The sequence below is a fragment of the Eretmochelys imbricata genome, chromosome 22 (assembly GCF_965152235.1).
Source record: "Eretmochelys imbricata isolate rEreImb1 chromosome 22, rEreImb1.hap1, whole genome shotgun sequence".
In the NCBI taxonomy this organism is placed as follows: domain Eukaryota; kingdom Metazoa; phylum Chordata; order Testudines; family Cheloniidae; genus Eretmochelys; species Eretmochelys imbricata.
Window position 1 is genome coordinate 4,345,750 of NC_135593.1, and position 22,617 is coordinate 4,368,366.

Consider the following 22,617-nt stretch of genomic DNA (forward strand, 5'->3'; position numbering starts at 1 on the left):
CAGGCCTGGTGGAAGCCAAGGGGCACAGGGTCCTGGCAGAGCCCTGCCCTGTGCTCCTGGGACTGGGACCCAGGCCCTCTGGGGAACTGCCCAGCAGCCATTGCAGCTCAGCGAGGCAGGCTGCAGCTGAGCTCTGGGAGGACCAAACCCTCTGCATGTGGCACCTAGAGCAAGGCTATTACTGATGGGACGCTCACGCTGCAAACAAGGGGCTGTGGGGTCCCTGCCGCAAGACACAGTCCCCAGCGAGCAACTACTCCACGGCTCGGCCCACAGCTTGGGCTGGATGGGCAGCAGGGAGGGTGCTGAGCCGCTCCCCAAATCTGCCCACTTACTTAGGTGTCGAAGCTGAGCTCTGGTGCAGATCTGGAGTCTGGGCTATACCCTGGCCGGAGGTCTTGCTGCCTTAAAGGCATAGTACTAAATTTCCTTGTCAAGGCCTTACATCACCAACCCCCCATGTTCATCTGTACCGTCACTGAACCGGCCAGTTTCCCCTTTGACGTGGGCGGCAGGGGTATGAGGGGCTCCCCGTGTCCAAGGGACTGTGTCCAGGGCACTTGTTTTATTGCCTTGCCTGGAGTGGGGCAGGAGAGCATGCACGGGGGGGTGGGGGGCTGGAGGCAGGGGGAGATACCTGGGCTGCCCAAACCATCCTCTGTCTTCGGGGAGCGGGCTCAGACTATTGCTGGGGCACAGGGAACGCAGCTGGAGCCATTTCAGTGCAGCGGCTGAGCGCCAGCCCCGGCTCCCCCTTGGCTTTCCCCTTGTGCCCTTGTTGAACTTGTCCTTGTTGAACCTCATCAACCTGTTAGCCTGAAATCCCCTGCTTTGTTAACAGGTGCTGACCCTGCTGGCAAAGGGATAAGTGAGTTCTGCCTCACCCCCGTCAGTGACTAGTTACCTACCCTGGGTATCAGGGAGGTGGGAGTGGCTTGCTGGGGGGAGAGGATCTGGGGTGTGGGCTGAGCAGGCCAGTGGGAGGAGCCCGATGAGCAGCCCAGCCTAGGGAGAAGGGTTGAGCTGAGCTTTGGGATTGTATTGTTAATTTGTTTGTGTTAATAAAGCCAAACCCCCAGAGGGGTGAGTCTGGATTCCGCCGTGTGAGGCCAGTGTCTGAGAGCAGATTGGGTGGGCCTGACACCAGCTCCCATGTGGTGCGTGCAGTGGGATTTAACCCTCTGTGCCAAAGAGGCACAAAGTTGGGCGGGGTGGGGGTGAGGAATGGAAACTGGGCTGGAATGGAGGATGGCGCAGGCCCTGGCTGCAGCTCGAGGCTCGGCAGCAGCCGCTCCAGACGCTCATCAACCCATAGACCAGCCGGGTGGCCTCCCCAGGCACCTTCATGCTGGTGCCATTGGATCTGTCCATTGGCCCTGAGGGATGCTCTGGCGGGTAAAGCCCTGCCCTTTCACCAGCTGGAGGCCAGGAGGCCAGCATGTCACACACAGGGCTGACGCTGCATCCGAGCCAGGACAGCAATTTCCAGTCAATTGTGCGAATAGTCTGAGACACTGAATCTTACATGTTATCCAATGAGCATTTGTGCTGGAGATGCTTGTGTGCGCCTCCAATCAGGCACCAGCCTCCGTGACCCATTCAGCGTGAATATCCAATACACACCAAGGTCAAAGCAGAGAGGTTTTTAAAAACATGCAAAAAGGTCCAATGCTTTAACCTAGCAAATCCCAAGGTGTAACAGGGATCGGGTCTGGGCTGTACCGCCCCCAGAGAAAGGAGCTGTTTGTCCCACGACCCCTGGGGTCCAAATAATTCACTGGTCCATAAAGAAAATATAGGGGCCAGATGGTTTTCTGTGAAGTCCTCAGCAATTTCCCCCAATCCTAGAAGCAGCCGGGCGAATTGACAGGTCCCTTTCCAGACGGTAACCCCCCCCCCCCCCCCCCCCCCCCCCGCCACCACCACGCTGGAGCCCACAGCACGGTGCCCTGGCAACCGCCCTCTGCATTCGGCCAGACCCATCCAGCGGCCTGTTCACGTGGGGAAGCAGCCTGGGCTAGTCCCAGTGTTCAAACTCCCTTCCGGGGAGGCAGGTCTATTGGGCTAACGGCGGAATGGCGATTCCAGTACAGGAGGGGGCATAACCTGTAGCTGGTTAAAGCTCATTTCTGCTGGCATAACTGAAGTAGTAAAATAGTCACAGCCCTGCCCCACATAGTCAAACCCGTCTAGGGCCCTAGCGCAGACGGCCGATGCTGTGGTTTGCATGGGGGCAGTTTATTCTGCTTCCTGGGTTGGGGGTGAGTCCGGCCTGCACTAGGGTTTGCAGCGGGGACTTGTCACTCAGGTCTGCAAGCCCTACGGTAGCCCAGCTGTAAATGGGAACGAGTCCAGGGCCAAGGAGGGTTGTTGGTACCGGGAAAAGCGTTCAGGCTGCAGCTGGGCGAGTTTCCACTCTGAGCTGCACTCGGGCCGCCAAGGCTGTTCTCCCACTAGGAGAGTCCAACCCCGCGTGATCTCAGTGCCGGGTTTACCATGGCGCCATGGCTCCGTGGAGCCGGGACGATGCTCGGAAGGGGCCCCGGCCTGCTCCGCTTGCCCTGCGCCCCGAGAGCCTGCTGGCTCCCCCCCCCACACCACCACTTCCTCCTCTCGGCCGGTGTGTGTGGTGGGGAGAACAGTGTGGGGGGCTTGGCTGGGCCCCTCCAGGGAACTGCGTCTGGAGGGACCCCGGCCGGGGCAGGTCCTGGCCCAGCTGATCGCGCCACCCCCAAGGGGCTGGAGCGATTCCCGGCCCCGGGACCAGCCCTGGCTGCGCTGCCGGCTCAGCCCAGCGGACACAGTCGCCTTCCAGCAGGGCCGGTGAGTACGGCCAGGAGGCAGGGCTTGGGGAGGGGGGTCTGTGGGGAGCCTGGGGGTGGGTGCTGGGCTGTGAAGGGGCAGGGAAGATGTGTGTGTGTGTTGGGGCACTGGCGAGTGGGGGTTCTGTGGGGAGGGTGCTGGGCAGTTGTGATGGGGCTGTGGGCGGGGGTGGTGGTGTGCAGGGGGCTGTGCATTTGTGGGTGGGTTTGGGGGGGCGCTGGGCATAGTGGGTCCAGGGGGCCTCTGGCCACAGGGAGTTGGGGGGTGTTGGACGAGGCGCCGGGGGGGGCGGGGGGGGGGTGCTATGTGGTGTGGCATGGGCTTGCCCCTGAGGGGAAGGGGCAAGCTGGCAGCATAGGGCCAGGCAGGCCACTGTGCTTCTGGCAACTGCCAGTTTGTAAGGAGTGCCCTTGCATGGGGCAGTGCGGGGCTTCCCCTGCCATGCCATGCCCCATTGCCCCTGGCCGGCCCCTCGCTCCAGGCCCACAAAAGGTTAATCCGGCCCTGCTTGACCTCCATTAATTCAGACATGCCACCCCCAGGCCCTGCCACTGTGCGTGAGGCAGCCAGAGGCAGCGCGCCCCTCCCACAATGCACCCTCCTGATTCCCGGTCTTCTGCAGGAGCCACGCCAACCCAGCCCTTAGCGGGCAGGGGTGCGGCAGTTCCCAGGTTAATGAAAGCCAGGGGCAGGCAGGGGCTGGAGTGAGCTGACAAGAGGAGAGGGGGAGGCTGGTTGAAGAGTTGTTTGCTCAGTGCATTGTTTGAACAGGTGGGAGAGATGCAAACAGAAGTGCCGACTCCAGCCGATCAAATGTTCCTAATCCACTGGCCGCTGAACACAGGATTTCAGCAGCTACCTTGCCCTAGGAGACATTCCTGCCCTTGTCTCTGGAGCGCCCAAACCGCAGCACTGTGGGAACCGACTGCCCCAGCAACACCCATCCGGGTCCTGTCTCATCTGCCTGGAATCCCAGGCCGCTGCAGCCCTTGTTAACAACACACAGGCCAGCCTGATAAAACACCGGGAGTACGGACCGGGAACAAAGAGCCCCCTTAGCAAACAAGACCCTTGCCAAAGCCTGGATCTCTATTGTCCGCCAGCTGGGAGATCGGATGGGGGAGGCAGAGTCCTCCCCCAGGAGCAAGGCCTCTGTTTGCCAGCCCTAAGGCTCAGCAGCGATACATTTCCCAGGGCTTTCAGCTGGGAGCCTTTCCTCATCCCCCTGCAGGGAGACGGGCGGCCTGCACAGAACCGGCCTCGGGGATACTTCCGCAAAAGCGAGGGGAACCCCAGAGAGGTGGTAATGGTTTCCTGTTCGCTCCTTTCTAATGGACACATTCAGCCAAGCCCTGGGTAAGATGCACACGCTTAGTCTGGAGCCCGGACTGGTGACGCTGGGCTCCCCGGTTTGGCTGGAGGGTCCTGCAGTGGGGTCTGGGCGCTCTCTCAATGAAAATCTAACCCATTAAAACAAGGACTGGTCTGGTTCCTAGGCTGAAGGCTGGATCTCCAACAGCGGGTGCAGCCGGGACACTTGGCAGCTCTGGGACGGTGCTTCCAATCCAGCCCAGAACCAAGCTGTAACCTCCCTTGCCCAGGCCCTGGAAGCTGCAGGAAGACGTTGGCCTGCCACGAGGCTGTGGGCTGCGGGGAGAGGGCTGCTCGTCCCCTGGCCTCGCTCCTGGAGGAACCACGCCATGGGGCCACACTGAAGCGTCAGACATCAAGGCTCCCGTGCATTGGCAGCTCACTGGCTTCTGCAGGGGAGCCTGCCTCTGAGGGGTGCTCTTTCCTGGTGTCCCACTCCAGGGCTCCACAAGAAGCCAGTGAGCTGCCGACGTTCGTAGCGCTGGCCTTGGGGAGTCACCAGCCTGGCTGGGAGGAGACCAAACCTGATGGTGACTTTACGCCCTGGCAAATACTGGCAAACCCTCCTGGTGGGCAGAGCTGCCGTATGAGTGCCTGGGGCGTGCCAGTCACTAACGCCCAATGCTGGCAGCAGCCGCAGGCCGAGTGTCCAAATAAAGCAGAACTGCGAAGTGTGTAAAGACGCTGAGGGGCAAACAATGACAGTGGAACAGGTTGAAACGCCGGCCCAGTGCCCCTGGTTTCGGTGACAGCGTTACCTGCAGTTTCACTCCGACTTGGTGTCTCCCTTTTGTTGACATTTATTCATGCCTGACCCCAAAGGACGAGTCACTCCCATGGGGCGGCCAGCAGTGGCGGTGGGACGATTGGGGCATGAACCTGGAGTAACTCTGCAGTGAAGACAGCCCCTGAAGGAAACCAATCCAATGGCACTTGAAATTTCCTGCATGAATACGTTTGGGTCCCACATTTGGCTGAGAGGTTTGGAGCTGAGTCCTTCAGAAAATCGGTCCCTTCAGCTCTCCGTCTCTCCCCAGGCCCGCCTGAATCACACCGACAGTCTTCCTCGAACAAACTCATAACCAGACATTAATTGGCTCAGCCTCTGGAGTAGCCATAGGGATTGGAAACTGGCTGAATGACATGAGCGGAGGAGAGATGACTCTGAAGTTCCCCACTAGTCTGGCATCAGGATCAGCCTCTTTCATACTTTCCTTCCTGGTTTGGATGGGGGAGTAAACACTTGAATGAAGTCTGAAGCTACTAATTTGGGAGGGGCTGGCATGTGGAGGTCTGAGACAAGGGCAAAGAGCTGCACCGTGTATGGCAGGGCAGAGCTTCGTCAGTGGCGAGGCTGAAGAGACCCAGGGATTATCATGGGCACACAGGGAAGCAGCAAGTTCATAACATCAGATGCCTTTGGAGAAAAAAAGGGGAATGCAATTTCAGACACCACATCAGCGAGCAGGGAGGCTGCAGCCCCTCTCTGTGCGACGCTGGTGGGACCACACGTGGGGTATTGCACAGTTCCCATCAACAGTCGGGAAGATACTGGCACAGAGGAACTTGGTAGAAGGGGGGAAAAAGAATGTCTTAGCTGGGTTAATTCATGAGGAGAGCTCAGAAGCAGGAAATGGGGGCTCAGCAGTGTGAAATGGACCTAGCTGGGCCAACTAATGACTAAGGAGGCATGTGATGATCCTACAAATACCTACAGAGTGTAAACCTGAAGGAGGAATGAATTGTGATGCATGAGGCAGGGGAGCATGGAGCTAGAATGCACTATAAATCCCAAGGCATGAGAAGTTCCTAAACTATCTTCAGAAATTCTGCAGCCCTGGCCCAGAATCATTTACCTCTGGCAAGCTGGTGGGAGGTGCCCCATTAGATTGCCATTATCGCCCTTTTTATTTTGTACATACATTCTAGAGCCAAATGTTCGAGGGAAAATATGAGCTGTGTACATTTAGTATCTTATATTAATGGAAATGGAACTAACTTGATGATCCATTCATGAGATTGTCTGGTCCAGTGCCTTTCCCACTTGATCTTAGCTCATCCCTTCCCCCCTGGAGATATGCTTAAGAATGTTGTGATATAAACTGGATACTCTTTTATTCATAAGGAAAAGTTGATATTCTTGGGGACTGAACTCAGAGTCGTTACAATTTTGTGTTATTTGCCTCCCATTCCTTATTTGCAAGTGTCTGAATTAGGCTTTGCTTTGATTCTTGTAACTCTTCTATGATGCCTTAAAGGACATACATGTTCCCTCATCACAAATATCCTGGCTTGTCATAATGCCAACTCTAGCCACAGTTGACAGATTAGTTGTAAGGGTAGAGGATTGTTGGCAAGTAGCCAAGGAGTACATTCCTTGGGCTGCTTTAATATGCTTAAACATGACTTGAACATTTACAGCCAAGTGGGTTTGTGCCTGGCTTTGCGTCTTTATGACTGATAAAGATGGTTTGGAAGATTTATGTAAAAAGGTGGGGGAAGGGCTTTCTATTTGGTCTACAACAAAAATTCAGGGCTTGTGCACACTGGAAGACTAGGGTGGCTGGTGGACTAGTGAAATGATGATACGAAGGTACAAGAGAGTGAATTTTGAGTAACTGGGAGGGAAGGAATGTGAAGTCAAATGCTTAGAACTCTGCTTTTGTTAAAACCTATCGAACGTCGTCAATACCTAAAGAACACTTGGGAAAAAGTTACAAATTCAGCATGTCCACCCCTTCAATGAAGACAGGCATACTAGCTCACAATACCCAGCGGCTGGCGCTAGGGTTGCCAGGTGTGCGGTTTTCAACCGGCATGCCAGGTCAAAAAGGGACTGTGGCGGCCCAGGTCAGCGCCGTTGACTGGGCCGTTAAAAGTCTGGTCAGCAGCACAGCTGGGCTAAGGCAGGCTCCCTGCTTGCCCTGACTCTGCATGGCTCCCAGAAGTGGCCGGCATGTCCCTGCAGCCCCTAGGCGCAGGTGGGATCAGGAAAGTTCCGTGCGCTGCCTCCACCCCAAGCTCCGGCTCCACAGCTCCCATTGGCTGGGGACCACAGCCAATGGGAGCTGCGGTGGCGGTGCCTACGGGCACGGGCAGTGCGCACAGGTGCCTGGTCGCGCCTCCACCTAGGAACCGGACATGCTGGCTGCTTCCAGGAGCCAGGGAGTCTGCTTTAGCCCTGCTGCACTGCCGACTGGGAGCTGCCTGAGGTAAGCGTTGCCTGGCTGGAGTCTGAATCCTCACCCACACCCCAATCCTCTGCCCCAGGTCGGAACCCCCTCCTGCATCCAAACTCCCTCCTGGAGCCTGCACCCCAACCCCCTGTCTCAGCCCTGACCCCCCTCCCAGTGTTGCAGTTGCAGTTTTGGTGAATTTTGCATAAAAGATTAGGATTATTTACCCCAAACCTGCACCCCCTCCCACACCTCAACCCCCTGCCCCAGCCCTGAGCCCACTCCCTCACTCCAAACCCCTCAGCCCCAGCCCAGAGCCCCCTTCTGCTCCCCAACCCCCTTCCCCAGGGCTGAGCCCGCTCCTGCACTCCAAATCCCTCACTCCCAGCCCCATCCCAGAGCCTGCACCCCAAGCTGGAATCACCTCCTCCCACACCCCAACTACCCCCTTCCCAGGCCAGAGCCCCCTCCCACACCCTGAACCCCTCATTTTTGGCCCCACCCAAGCCCTTACCCCCTCTTGCACCTCAGCCCCATGACCCAGCCCAGTGAAAGTGAGTGAGGGTGAGAGTGAGCAATGGAGGGAGGGGCATGGAGTGAGTGGGGGCAGGGCTTCAGAGAAGGGGCAGGGCATGGAAGAGGGCAAGGGTGTTCAGTTTCATGCGATTGGAAAGTTGGCAACCCTAGCTGGGACTTCTGTACAAGGCTCCTCCAAGCAAAACTAGGTTCTTGTTATTTCTAGAGTTAAAAAACAAACCAACCCCAGATTAACCCATACTTGTAGGCCCTCTTTACCATCGGACAGACCCAAACCCACACTCCGAGCCCCCTTTGCCAATCACCTTTAAGGAGCTAATGCCACATTGAAGCTGTAGACCGAAGCTGAATATTCTTCAGTTTAGAGACCGTATTTTGTATGTTTATAAAGCACCAGCAGATCCTGAGTACTGGTAAATACTCCCCATCTTTTATGCAAAATTCACCCAAACTGCAACTGTGTAGGCCAGAAGCAGCACCACAAAGACCATGACTGGGAATCCCGCTCTCTCCAAGCCTGGAGGAAGAGAGAGGCACTTTAAGATTCACCTTTGGTGTTAGTGTACTGAATAAAAAAAAGCAATGTCTAATATTTTAAAGTCTGGTTTTTAAAAGCTTCTGTGTTCACGGTTTCAGAGTAGCAGCCGTGTTAGTCTGTCTTTGCAAAAAGAAAAGGAGGACTTGTGGCACCTTAGAGACTAACCAATTTATTTGAGCATAAGCTTTCGTGAGCTACAGCTCACTCACTGTGTGTCTGAAGGGTAAGAAAACTGAGACATTAGTAACATTAACTTCAGTTTAAATAACCCTGTCCATGAATAAACGAAGGTCCCACTCCCACATTACTGACAAGAAAGGGTTGAAATATTCCCCACTGTGGAACACCACAACCATATATAGTCAAAGCTCTGAGGCTTCCTTATGCTGCATGAAAGAACATAAGAATGGCCAGACTGAGTCAGACCAAAGGTCCACGTAGTCCAGTATCCTGTCTTCTGACACTGGCCAATGCCAGGTGCCCCAGAGGGAATGAACAGAACAGGTGGTCATCAAGTGATCCATCCCGTCACCCGTTCCCAGCTTCTGGCAAACAGGCTAGGGACACCATCCCTTCCCATCCTAGCTAATTGCCATTGATGGACCTATCCTCCATGAACTTATCTAGTTCTTTTTTGAATCCTGTTATAGTCTTGGCCTTCACAACATCCTCTGGCAAGGAGTTCCACAGGTTGACTGTGAGTTGTGTGAAGAAATACTTCCTTCTGTTTGTTTTAAACCTGCTGCCTATTCATTTCATTTGGTGACCCCTAGTTCTTGTGTTAGGAGAAAACACTTCCTTATGTACTTTCTCCACACCAGTCATGATTTTATAGAACTCGATCATACCCCCCTTAGTCGTCTCTTTTCCAAGCTGAAAAGTCCCAGTCTTATTAATCTCTCCTCATATGGAAGCCGTTCCATACCCCTAATTATTGTTGCCCTTTTCTGAACCTTTCCCAATTCCAACTGAGATGAGGCGACCACATCTGCACGCAGTATTCAAGATGTGGGTGTGCCAGGGATTTATATAGAGGCAATAGGATATTTTCTGTCTTATTATCGATCCCTTTCTTAATGATTCCCAACATTCTGTACGCTTTTTTGATTGTCACTGCACACTGAGTGGATGGTTTCAGAGAACGATCCACAATGACTCCAAGATCTCTTTCTTGAGTGGTAACAGCCAATTTCGACCCCATCATTTTATATGTATAGTTGGGATTACGTTTTCCAATGTGCATTACTTTGCATTTATCAACACTGAATGTCATCTGCCATTTTGTTGTCCAGTCACCCAGTTTTGAGAGATCCCCTTGTAGCTCTTCACAGTCTGTTTGGGACTTAACCATCTTGACTAGTTTTGTATCATCTGCAAATTTTGCCACCTCACTGTTTACCCCTTTTTCCAGATCATTTATGTCTAAGCCATATCAGCGATCCACTCTCTTTTTTAAAAAGGCCATTGGCTTCTTCTAGTCCTTGCCTACGACTTAAAATATTGTTGGCAATTCACTGTTCTTTAGGGTAGGGTAAATTTGGTGAAGCACAATTAAATATGAAAGTAGTAAATAATTTGGCCTATATTAAGTAGTGATATAGCTAGTCTGACCTTTTCTCTAGTATCAGTAGCTTTCAGCTAACGAGAATTCACACCACTTGTCGATTCAAGAGCAGACACAATCTAATAAGCATCACTCAAAGCAGCAGCATTCTCTTTAATATTAATCAAACCACCAAAAAAATTCTGCCAAAAACTACATCATTTAAAAATATGTACAATTTCAAAAGAATATTACAACTCTTTTTTTTTTTTTTTTTTAGGAAAATATAGTATATTTTTCTATATGATACAAAAACCATGCATCTTTAAGTCATTGCTTTCAAAGACCACACAGGTGAAATACAGAAAAACATTTCCCTTGGGCAGTACGACAGCGGAATGACACTCTCAGATACCGGGAGGATCAGGGAGGGTTGGTTTGTTTGTTTTATATCATAGACCCATATTGAGACACACCATTACGTAACTAGAGCACGTACCAAGAGGAAAGGTTTGAAACACGATTTGTAAATGGATTGTTTCTGAGAGATCAAGATTTGGCTAGTAAAACCAGGAAGCTTCAGAGGGCCTCAGTGTTTAAAAAACAGGGTAAAAAAGGGAAATGTACATAGGTCTGATGTCAGTGAACCTTCTTAAAAACAAACAAACCCACCCCTAGGTTATGTAGTGCCCACAGAAGCAAAGAACTTAACACTGGCTAGAGTCAAGCATAACATAGGCAGTTAATATAAAAGTTTCCTCATCACAGCTCTGCCAATGCATCTCATCCCCCTGGTGCCAAAACCCTTGCCAATGAACCCAGGATTCTAGAGTTTGTCTACTTCCCACATCCCCCTAAGCCCCTGTGCCCTCTAGATTTTAAAGGAAAACAACATTAAAAGCACAAAACCAAGCCAGCTTTAAAGAACAAGGCGGGTTTTCAGAGGGGAAAGGCCTTCCAGCATTTCCTGGGGAGCTGATACTAGCTGAAGTCTAAGGATGAGACTGGACTGATGTGCATGAGCTGGGAATCACAGCATCTATGCAGGATTTGTGTAGAGTTTTATAATTATGCACCTATAGTTGGGAGAACACATGACCCCTAAAAAGAAAGGCAAACATATATATATTTTTATAAATAAAATACAATAAAAGAAAAACACTTAAAACAGTGTTAATCATTATAAATAAAGCAGTCCATGATGAGACTCTGCTAACATGGCAGATTACAACAATCTCTTCCTTGAGTAGAAACCCCACCCGCAAAATCTGACTCTTTCAAAGCAGTTTATGTCCCAAGGACTCATACGAACCTGCCTTGGTTTCCTGCTCCAAACTACCAAACTCTTACAGCAGAGTTTCCTGGATCTCTCTGTCAAAGCATTTAATATGCTAGTTCTCCTAACAGGCAACTTTCGTAACCTCACGAGATCGGCCATTGCACTCAATAGATCACACTACGACAGGAGTCTGCCTTCCTTGGACGCTAATTAGGTCTCACAAACATGCAGACTAATCCATTAGCACACGCTGTACACCTGGACATCAGGAATAGAGAACTCGTGTCCACATCTGGTGCGGCCCCCTCTCCCATCCACCGAGCAAAAGCAGCATCAACTAGTTTCCCACTGCAATAAACTCTTGCATAGTGACCTAGATCAAACCCAGGAAGTTCTCATTTAAGGGCTGAATTTACAAAATATATAATATACATCCTATATTATATATAACATTTTCACACACTGTATACACGCAGGCCGCATTTGACATTTGTTGCAATAGTTAGAAAAGTACAGAGTCAGTCTTTATGATACACACATCTTACTCAGTGTGGTACCACAGGACCTCCGAGTTACAAACACCTCAGGAAGGGAGGTTGTTCGTAACTCTGAACAAAACGTTCTGGTTGTTTTCAAAAGTTTACAACTGAACATTGACTTAATGCAGCTTTGAAGCTTTAGTAGGCGGAAGAAAAATGCTGCTTTCCCCTTACTGTCTTTCAGGAGAGTATGTTTAATGCAGTACGGTGCGGTATTAGCTTTTTGGGGTCCCTGCTGCTGCTTGATTACGTACTTCCGGTTCCAAATGAGGGGTGTGGTTGACCGGTCAGTTCGTAACTCGGGTGTTTGTAACTCTGAGATGCTACTGTACAGTGCACCTGTAGCCACCTCCTGGTTTCTCCTGCAAGGGGTTTGTGATTCAAACAGGGCAGCTTTACCTCTCTCCCGCCCCTCGGGGTGTTTCTCGCTCTAGCTAGGGAAACATTCATTCCATTAAAAGGAGACTGCACACACCTTGCCTGAGGGTGGCAGTAACAGCGAGTTATGTGCCTCATTCCTTGGCTTACAGGCTCTGATTTTTGGATAGGGTGTTTTACAAGGGAAAGTTTGTTTTATTTACTCTGATTAAATTTGGAAAAAAAGAGCAGTTAACATTGCAACACCTACGTCACACTCCAGCTGCTACGTCTGAGATACAGGCCGATTTCTTCGTACCCAGCCATTGTCTGAGCTGTGGTTTGTTGGACACCGTCTACGACAGCACCAGGCTCAATTTTCTAAAGCAACACCTCCGTGCTCTTATTTAACAGGCGAAGAGAGCCTTATTACACGAATGATACATTTTCCCTTTTTCTCAAACCATGGAGTTAAAATACCATTCAGGCCCTGGGAGATCCATGGCAAAGGACTGAACTTTGCCTTTGTAAGCGCAGCAAGCAAGCCGGGCTAAAGTATCACAAAACGTTCGTTATACTTTAGTTTGAATCATTTGTGATAACGGTGCATCTTGGACGATGATATTTTAGGAATGTGAGCCTCACCACAGATCTGCCTCTGCTAACCAGGGTTACGTTTAGAGATCTGCAACTACCGGCACTGCTGAATATTAGCTTGTGGGGGGATTAGAAAAGTACCAAGCACTGGAGGTTCCACTGTAAATTGAACAGGTCCAATCTGAGGCAATTAAGCTGGAAATGAAGCTAGTGGAATTAGTGGCAAGTATGTACTAATGTGCTGTAGAAACTGAAGCAGTTGGACATTTCAGAGTGAGTTCACTTTGCCCTGCCGGCATTTACTCTTGGTATATCAATCCCACCTGCTCTGAAGGAAAGGTGCGCATGCATGAGCAGGTTTAAGATGTAAACTGAGAAAATTCAACCCGACTTACCTGCAGCGAAATTTAAAACTTGCACAAGAATGAAAAACAATCAGCTAGTAAGAGACAGTTACATACTCACTGCCAATAACTCTTCTGAATGTAGCAGCCTTTTTTGGTTGAGAGCCTTTAACAATAACGAATATGTTCAGAGCAATCACTATGTGCTAACGAGCTTGGATAAACAATGCTCAGACTCTAGGCTGTTCACAAATTATTCATGTAGATTATTCCTTATGTATATTATATAGCTGATCCCACAAGTTATATGGAATACTTTCTGTTCCCTATTTAGATGACTAATACTTTTAAAAACAACAAATAGTGACCTTCCAGTAAGAATGTTCAGATAAATCATTCCTGCTAGAAGGCATGACAGTTTTGGGAATTATGAAATTCTCTGAACACTAGGGATTTTCCAATACTTTAGAGATAACTCAAAATATGATAAGTAGTATCCAGCTGAATGCTGGACTCAGGTTCCCAAATCAGATGTAGACCTATTCAACCAGCTGGATCATTCGTATAAACAGATTGGCTGGGGTCCATTATCAAATCTCTTTCCATTAAGAGAGCCTGAAACAGCAGCATTTGAGCGTAGTCAGAGAAATTAGCTGTAAAAATATTGCAACAAATGCCAGTGACACGGCAGCTTGATAGGGTGGCTATAATCTGCTATGAACTTCAGAACCACTCGGGTCGGATCCACTCTAATAAGTCTGCATACTAAACATTTATGCTCCTCTGCAGAAGTGCTTCTCATGCTGGCAATATCCATGGAAAACACACTATATATTTCCCATCGTTGTTCTTTATATTATTACAAAACTTTATACATAACCAGGCTAATTCCACAGGGTGTGGAAAAAACAAAGGAATTTCTCAAGGCATAAATAATATAAAAAGGCAACCATTTTAAACAAGATACATTCATGACACTACTACAAAAAAATAAATAGTGACTCTCTCTGTTAGAATTAACACCCCTCTGTCAGTCCTTGTCAGTGACTCTGCTGTGCAGTTACTGGCTTTAAGTGGGAAAATGGCTGCTGCTTCTTCAGCTTTCCTGCATCTGGAGTTGCCGAAGGTCCCCGGAGCTGTTTAAAGTGACACCAGGCGAATTCCATCCTGATTTTTCATTACAGTCCTTTGAAACAGGCTGCAGAATAAGAGGACTCCAGCTCAAAATATGATCTGATGTTTCTGAATGTGCACAGATGTCACCTGCAAACCAAGAGCAGTTTATATTAGCATGAAATCTCTCCTCGCCCCTTCACTATTTCAGCATACTTGCCCCACCAGTCTCCAAATGCAGACTTGTGAACTGGGGAAACCTTTGCTTTCCACTAAAAGTGAAAATTAGTTTGGACGCTGTACAGTGTTAAACCCTAGCAGGAACTGCTAATTTCCTAGGGCATTTCTCATGATACATTTCCCTGTTCTCTAGGCCTTTTAATAATGTACTTCCAGTTATCACTAGATTTAGTGATCAGATTGTGGATAGCGGCTTTGCTTCCTTGGGAGATTATGGGGAAAGCCCTAGTTTCAAACGGCAAGCTGCCTCACTGATCTAATTAAAACATACAAATACATTATGACCCTAAGAACCTCTCAATGCCAAATGGTTCACAGTTGTGTAACAGGAACTCATAAGAGGCCTGACAAACTCATCACTCCTAGCACACCATTTTTATGACATTTATCCATAAATGAGGTTATGAGGTTGTGAGGTTTCTAAGAAAAATATTATGTCATACTGATCCTCATAATCGTTACCTGATGTACGCATGGATATTTAAGGAGCTGTGTACATGTACTGAAAATATAGGTTTTAAAGTCTGTCACCAACCAAAGAGAAAAAAAAGTTTCTTCCAGACAGAGAGTAAGATGTGTATCTCTCTGTCAAATGTAAATTAAGTAGTGTTAGGCAACACAATGAAAGATCCATTTGCATACAGGATCAACAGGAAAAGAACAGAGGAAAAAAACCAAGTAATGGGGGTGGGGAGGGGGGAGATTCTGCTGTCTCTAAGGTCAGTGACCAATAGGGATGTAAGTAGAAGGCAAGGAGACTCCCCTTTATCCTACACCTGAGGAAATAAAGGGACAGCGTGTTTACATTCATGCAAATGGAATCTCAACCAGGCTTGGCCGAAACACTGCGAAAGACATCTGGGGTCAGACAAACGTTCTTAGACAGAAGGTTAGACTGCTAACCCGCTTTCTAGAGATTAAACTTATCAGTGGTGCGGGAACACTTTGAATAGTGGGGGTGCTGAAAGCCAGCCCCCTTACCTCTGTCCGCTCCTCCTCCCCGTCCCCAGAGCCAGTAGGCCGGGACCTGGGGATCCAGCAGGCAGGCAGCAGAGCCCCAGCTAAAACCTTGGGGTGCTGCAGCATCCCTCCTCCCCCCTAGGTGCTGCACCTGTGCGTGTTATGATTTTGTTTTATATATAACCCTTCTATTACCATTATCCTTACTCACTGTCTCTTACATCTTAATCTTTGATAATAAACTTATGATTGTTTTCACTATAAATATATCTCAGTGCTTTGATGTTACATATGAGCTGATCCTGACTTAAATCATACAAGCTGGTGCATATACCATTCCCATGGGGATAGCTAACCTGATAATTCTGTGAGCATTCAGTGTCTAAGGTACTGAACACTACAGGAGAATGCTTCAACGGGACTTGGGGACTGGGGTGCACTTACTGTTAACCTGCACAAAAAAGGAAGGGCTGCCATAGCCCAGTGGAGATTGTTTCATAGAAGAAGAAAAGGCAAAATGATGGGGTGGGAAGGAACTGCCAGGACCCTTGATCCTTTGTCTTTACCCCCTCTAAACACCATGTTGATCCAACCTGTCTTTTCAGCTGGGAAGCTCACAATCTCTCTCTCTTTGGGGCCAGCCAGGAGCTATAAAGGAATGTGTGATGCTTTCAGCTCTTGCCGCCCAAAAGAACAAGACAGTTTATTCCTAAATTCCAGTTTCCCCATTTGGTGCATCCCCTAGCTAACTCTGAATTAACTCCACTTCCTGCAGGTACCTGGGCTTTCCCTAGAGGTCTCATATACGTAATTACCCAGCCTGATTCTTCTTAGAATATGAGATCTGATAAGAGCAACGCCTAAGGTGGTACTGGCCAAGATTATTAAAAAAAATAGCATTCAAAATAAATCAGTCATCACATCATCTGGAGTAGGTGTACTGGGGGGGGGTTCCATTTAGAACACTCATTATTTAGGGCATGCATCTGGAAGGCATTTTAATATCTTCACTTCCATTGTCTTCAGGGGGAGCTGCAAGCTGATCAACACCTTGCAGAGTCTGGCTTTCCATTTCCGAGACTAATTGCTAGTTTCTGTGTAGCCAGATTAAGCACCCTACAGCTGTTGTACAATAAGCACGCAGTTTGGAAGCCAAGATTTATTCTCCCCTAATTTTGGCATACCTTCTGGGTAATCTATGTTAATCTGGTTCATATTTTCCTGACAGCAAGAATGCTGAGTAGATGGCTGCTCCACTTTCTCCTTGCTGTCTTCCTCCATCTCGATGCTGCGTTCCGGGACAGTGGAGGCTAGACACATGGCTGCCATCACATGATTCAGCGGTTTCATCTCTAAACCGTCCTGCCGATAAGGTGCTACGAGGGGCACAACAGGTAGCGTGCTGCTGCTAAAAGTGCCGTTGGTTTTGGTGAAACACCTGTGAATTTAAACCAAAATGAAGAATCACTCACGGAGTCCTGATCTCTCCAGATTCTTTGTTCTAGCAACTACAAGGGATTGAAGAAGTTTTTGAATACTTCATCAAGTAAATCTCAATTACTGAATACAGTAAATATAGTAGAGCTGGTGGATTAAATTACAATTATTCTGTCAGATAAATTCAGACTTTTGGGGGGGAAATATACTCACAATTAAATACTTGTTTGCCCAGCTCACCAGATGGCTGAAAAACGTTCAGAGAATTATTTATTTAGCATTTTTTCCATCTATTGTCAATTAAGTGACTTGCGAACACATTCCTTCATTTGGTCAGCTTTGTAATGCAGATTTGAAAAGCCCCGACACAGAGTTTAAGTTACAAATCCAACGAACCAATCGAGCAGCTCATGTTAAAAATAGGCTTTGCTAAGCTAGTTAATGTGAACAGAGGAACTACATACAACCCACTGCAGCACTCTAAGTGTAAAAACTTACTATTCTTTGTATAAATTGAAAAGTTACTATATCAAAGACACTCATTCTGGACTCTGAAACTGAAGGCAAGCTGGGAAATCAATCTTGACAGCTGAGCTACTTAACCTTTAAACAGAAAGAAGTTTATAGCAAAAGCCCTTTATAGATATATGCCTAGCATTATCTCATCCTAAATAGAGAAAATGCCAATTATGTTGCAGTTCCTCAAGTCCTGGGCACAGCAGTGCTAGCAGCTTCATTTGTAACAGCCACGTTAAATGTGAAAGCCCAGGAGAGACCACTCCAGTATGACTCCATATGTACCAGTAATTTTTACACAGCTCAAACTTTCATATTTAGAACAGTCAGATGAATTGGAATGCTCTGAAACAAGCTGTATGAGCTGTAAGAAGAGTGCAGCCTTTGTTCCGAAATCTAGCATGGAGAGTGACATACAGCAAATCTACCACATTGCAGAAAAATTACAACAATTATTTCACCAGAACCTCACTACCTGTCATTCACTTTCACCACACTCTGGCAGTCAACAGAAACTTACTAATTCTGCAGGATTCACTTATTAAGGACACAAACCCTGGATTGCGACACCACAACTCATCAACAAGCAGCAGGAGCAGGCTGATTACAAAGAAGAGCATATCTGTTTACACACAATTACCTTGGCCATAGCAACGTTTGGAAGTGCTCATGAGAGTCAGACAGGGTTCTCAAATATTACACAGATTATCCAGTGATATGCCAAATGGATACAGCTCAGAACAATTTCTACTGCCAAATCTAAATGCACAACCCTTCCTGCTATATGCACCATGCGCAGAACTATCCCATCTCATTTTAGTTCCTTGTATAGCACCAGTCACCATGCTGATCACACAGCGCCATTCTGAGCTGGCACCAGTCAATAAACACAGTTCCAACAGGATCTGAAACACGTTTATCAGATTTATAGCACAATGTATTTAACATGATAAAATATCCTTTTGCTGATGGAAAGAAATCAATCCGGAAAAAAGTTAAAGAGTACTTATTTCTAAACACGAGAGCATATTTATGCCACCAAAATAAACCACTCATACATATTTGAAAGATCTAGCACATATGCAAGTGGAAGAGTGCGTTTCGCAATGCTGGACTACCAAATCACATCTGAGCTCAATAAGGAATTGCTGCAATGGTAACGCTTTACAAACGAGTGTATGAAATACAATTTTGAGAACCACTAGGCTGTGCTGTGTGAAACCGCGCTCATTCAGTTGCTGTGTTACTTATTTGGTAGCGAAAAAGAAAAAAGAAAAAAAGCTTAGTTTGAGTGCCTCAGACCGAAATCATTTATTTCCACTTGTGTTAAATTAAAAATATAAATAAACTAAGGGCTTTGTGTATTCTGCCACACACAAATCTGAACGGTTTGTGTGAGAACTTACTACACATGTCACTGTGCTCAAAATAACAGAAGAGGCCCATTTTACCACCTGCAAAGCAGGAAAATTACTCAAGGTTTATTCAGGCCGCATTCTAACGAGTGAAGTATTCTTCGTGTCCCTCTATGAGGACAAGCTTTTCTGGGTATGCAGAGTCACCATCGTGTAGTGCATTGTATAGGAGAGTGCCACTGGGAGAAGTCAGTATGTTATTTGAAGTCAGAACTGTCTTATTACCAAGTTTCTTTTGGCACTGGGAAATGCAAGATGTTCTCACCCTTTTTCCTTAAATGCCTGTGTCAGCCTGGACAGCTTGCCTGTGAGAACTGGCTACAGGTTTGTGTGTTATTTGGCATTCCATAAACTGCTGAACTTTCAGTATTCAGAGCCGATTGTGTGCATTAGGAAGTTCAATGCCTATTTTGAGACATCTGCATCTCGTTAACAGAACCCATGCTGTTCTAGTTTTTCAAGAGCATGCAATTCAGAAGAGTTAAATGGGTCGGTCACTCCAGCATTTGATTGTTAGACTGCAAGGGAAGATGGAAGACTATTACGTAGCTATTTTGGGAGACACTGACAATGACAGCATATCTGCATTCAGAAGCCCCCCCACTGACAGGTAACTAATCCTTTAGCATGAAAGTTAACAGAATTCACCTTCTATTTAAAGGGAAGAAAATATATTCAAATTCATAGTTTCTATGTGAAGAGCTTCTATGCAAGGTAACTGCTGAAGTTGCTCCTATTTAGTTCCCCCAAAGTATTTCGATCAGGTCATTCTGATTAGCACAAAGATCATATTTAAGGGGATTCTATCTAAAACAATTCAGAGATTGAGACTGAGGTTCTAGGGGACTGTAATTCTGGTTTTAAACATGGTCACCTTATGTACAAAACCTCAGAACCATAAACTCATAGGACTAGAAGGGACCTTGAGAGGGCATCTAGTCCTGTCCCCTGCACTCATGGCAGGACTAAGCATTATCTAGACCAGTGGTCCCCAACCTTTCTGTAGGAATAGCATATTGCCGTGGTGGGTGCCGGACACCCTGCCGCTGAAATGCCGCCGCCGAGCGTGGCCGCCTTAGAACCGGACGCCGAAATGCCAAGCATCACCGCCAAAATGGCAACGCTTCTCGGTGGCATTTTGGCGGGTGGTTCTAAGGCGGCCATGCTCCTTGGCAGCATTTCGGCGGCAGGGTGTCTTGTGGGTGCACAAAAATGCCCCAGCGGGCACCATGGCACCCACGGGCACCGCATTGGGGACCACTGATCTAGACCATCCCTGACAGGTGTTTGTCTAACCTGCTCTTAAAAATCTCCAATGATGGAAATTCCACCACCTCCCTGGGCAATTTTTTATTCCAGTGCTTACTCGGGTCTCTCACATGAAACCAAAGCGAAGACCAGACTTGCTGGAAAAAAACCAGAATCAAGATAATTAATCTTCCAGGGCCCAAAAACCAAGGAATGTAGCAGTCATGGGGAGATGAAATGGACAATTCGGAGCAGGTCAAAACATGGACTTTGGAGTAAGAATCTATCTGTCCTCGTAGGTATCCCTGGAAGTGGAGTGAAGCAGCCCCATGGGATGAACTCCCCTCCCAAACGTTCCTATGACAATAGCAACACGAAGTGCCAGGGCACGGCAACTTCCATTTTCTGTCCATCACCTCACATTAAAACAGTCTCCAAGTACTTATGATTCCAAGAACAGAAATACCACAAAAGCCACTGCAGAACTCAAATGCAACACATCTGGTCTTCAAACAAATCCATTCATTAGTTGACATTTCTTTCCACAGAGGTTTTGACTAGAATCCCTTTTTTTTAAAAATAAACAATTCCTTTAGTGAAACCCATTTTAAATGTTTGTTTTTGCATGTTTAGGGGCTCTTCTTTTGAAACACGTGTTCAACATCATTCCTGGTATAACGGCATTGGCTGGAGTGGAGTTTTAGTAAATTAATTTGGCTCATTAAATTTAAATCCAATGGTCCATACTAAAACTCTGATTAAAACTAGTTATTACACCTCCAACACAGAGCACGTATGAATGATAGTATAAAATCTGTCCAGTGGAAAATGCATTTCAAATCAAATCTCAATGCTAAAAAGCCAAAACCAACCCATGACCTGATTTATAGACCCGACTTCTTAGTAACTTACATTACAAATTGGCTGAATACTGCTTTGCTGGTCCATTTAGAGTTTATGTGCTGCTAATGAATCTGACCACAAAATACAAATATTGCCCTGGTGTGGGACACAAAGAAGGGTTAGAGAGAAGCAGCCCTACCTGGGTTGAACCTGCAGACAAAATATCTTGCCTACATGTGCTTGCTGTATATAATAGAAATATAGAACATTAAAAAAAAAAGTGTGCCCATTTTAAAAGTACCGGAGAGCCTTTCACTGGGAAAACTGACACAAATTGCAGTCTCATTGGCCCTGTCCACACTAGAAAAATGAGTATTCATAGTTCAACTATCAGCAGTGGTTCGACTGCAGCAGTGGTAGCAGCAGTGTAAGCATCAGTGTAGACAGAAATGCAGGTGTTTTCACCACTGTACCGTGAAAGCCTGCTTAGAGAGGGCCATTGCTGGAAATACTGGTACTGATACAGACGTACCACAAGCAACACACTTTGGCACTGATCAAAAAAACAAGCAGAAACTGAACAGCCATTTGGTTAAGTACACAGAAACCCACCAGATAGGAGTACTCGAAGGCACGTGCATCAGGTTCTTTAGTGAAGGAGAAATGCAAATGGACTATAATCCTTACTATAACATGAAGAATTATGCTTATCTACAGGTGAACAGTGCAGAACAGAGGTCAAATCTGATCCAAGACACAAATTTCAAATCTCACTATTAGTGTGGCTAAGAACCAGTGATGAGCTGCCAAAATCTTAACAACCGGTTCCCTATAAAAAGTTCTGATTTAAGGGGTGTGCCCCAGTATGTATTTTTGGTACCAACAGGGTTACCATACGTCTGTATTTTCCCGGACGGCGATTTAAGAACCAAAAAGCCTGACCTGTCTGGGAAAACACAGATGTGTGGTAACCCTGCCGAAAGTTCTTTTTTAAAAAGATGAGCCTGAGCTAGAAATGAGCTCCGTTTCACGTGTGTGGGGCCCCGCCACGCCCTGGGGGTGTGCTAGGGGGACCAGATGTCCTGATTTTATTAGGGACAGTCCCGATTTTGGAGTCTTTTTCTTATATAGGCTCCTATTACCTTCCACCCCATCCTGATTTTTCACACTTGCTGTCTGGTCACCCTAGGGTGTGCACATGTGTGGGTCCCAGCTGCTCCCTGCCCCCCTCATTGAAGCAGGTGTGCAGGGTTACTGCCCTGGGAACTGCAGGGCACCAGTAAACGTGGGGCAAGCTGCAGACAGGAGTCTGGGGCAGGGCTAGCTGGAGGTAGGGGGTGCAGGGCTGGCTGCGGGCAGGGCAGGGCGTGTGGAGCTGGCTGGAGACAGGAGGGTGTGGGGCTGGCTGGAGGTAGGGGCTGGCTACAGGCAGGGCAGGGGGGTGCAGGGCTGGCTGGAGACAGGGCTGGCTGCGGGCAGGGCAGGGGGTGCGGCAGAGGCTGGCTGCGGGCGGGAGTGGCTGGAGACGGGCTGGCTGTGGGCAGGGCAGGGGGTGCGTGTGGCAGGGGTTGGCTGGAGGCAGGGCAGGGGGTGCGGGGGTGACTGGAGGCAGGGCAGGGGGTGCAGGGGTGGCTGGAGGCAGGGCAGGGGGTGCAGGGGTGGCTGGAGGCAGGGCAGGGGGTGCAGGGGTGGCTGGAGGCAGGGCAGGGGGTGCACCAGGGGCTAGCTGCAGGCAGGGCAG

At 48.2% G+C, this 22,617-nt stretch overlaps 1 protein-coding gene across 2 annotated transcripts in view; it reads right to left on the minus strand.

The window, feature by feature from the left end:
* Positions 1-10,132: 10,132 nt before the first annotated feature.
* CDON (cell adhesion associated, oncogene regulated) overlaps positions 10,133-22,617 on the minus strand; it is a 98,659-nt gene continuing 86,174 nt past the window's right edge. For both annotated transcript variants that reach the window (XM_077839830.1, XM_077839829.1), the window contains exons 19-20: positions 16,602-16,855; positions 10,133-14,367 (exon numbers count right to left, since the gene is read on the minus strand). In XM_077839830.1, the coding sequence (XP_077695956.1) occupies positions 14,201-14,367; positions 16,602-16,855 (421 nt within the window). In that variant the 3' untranslated portion in view covers positions 10,133-14,200. The remainder of the gene's footprint in view (positions 14,368-16,601; positions 16,856-22,617) is intronic.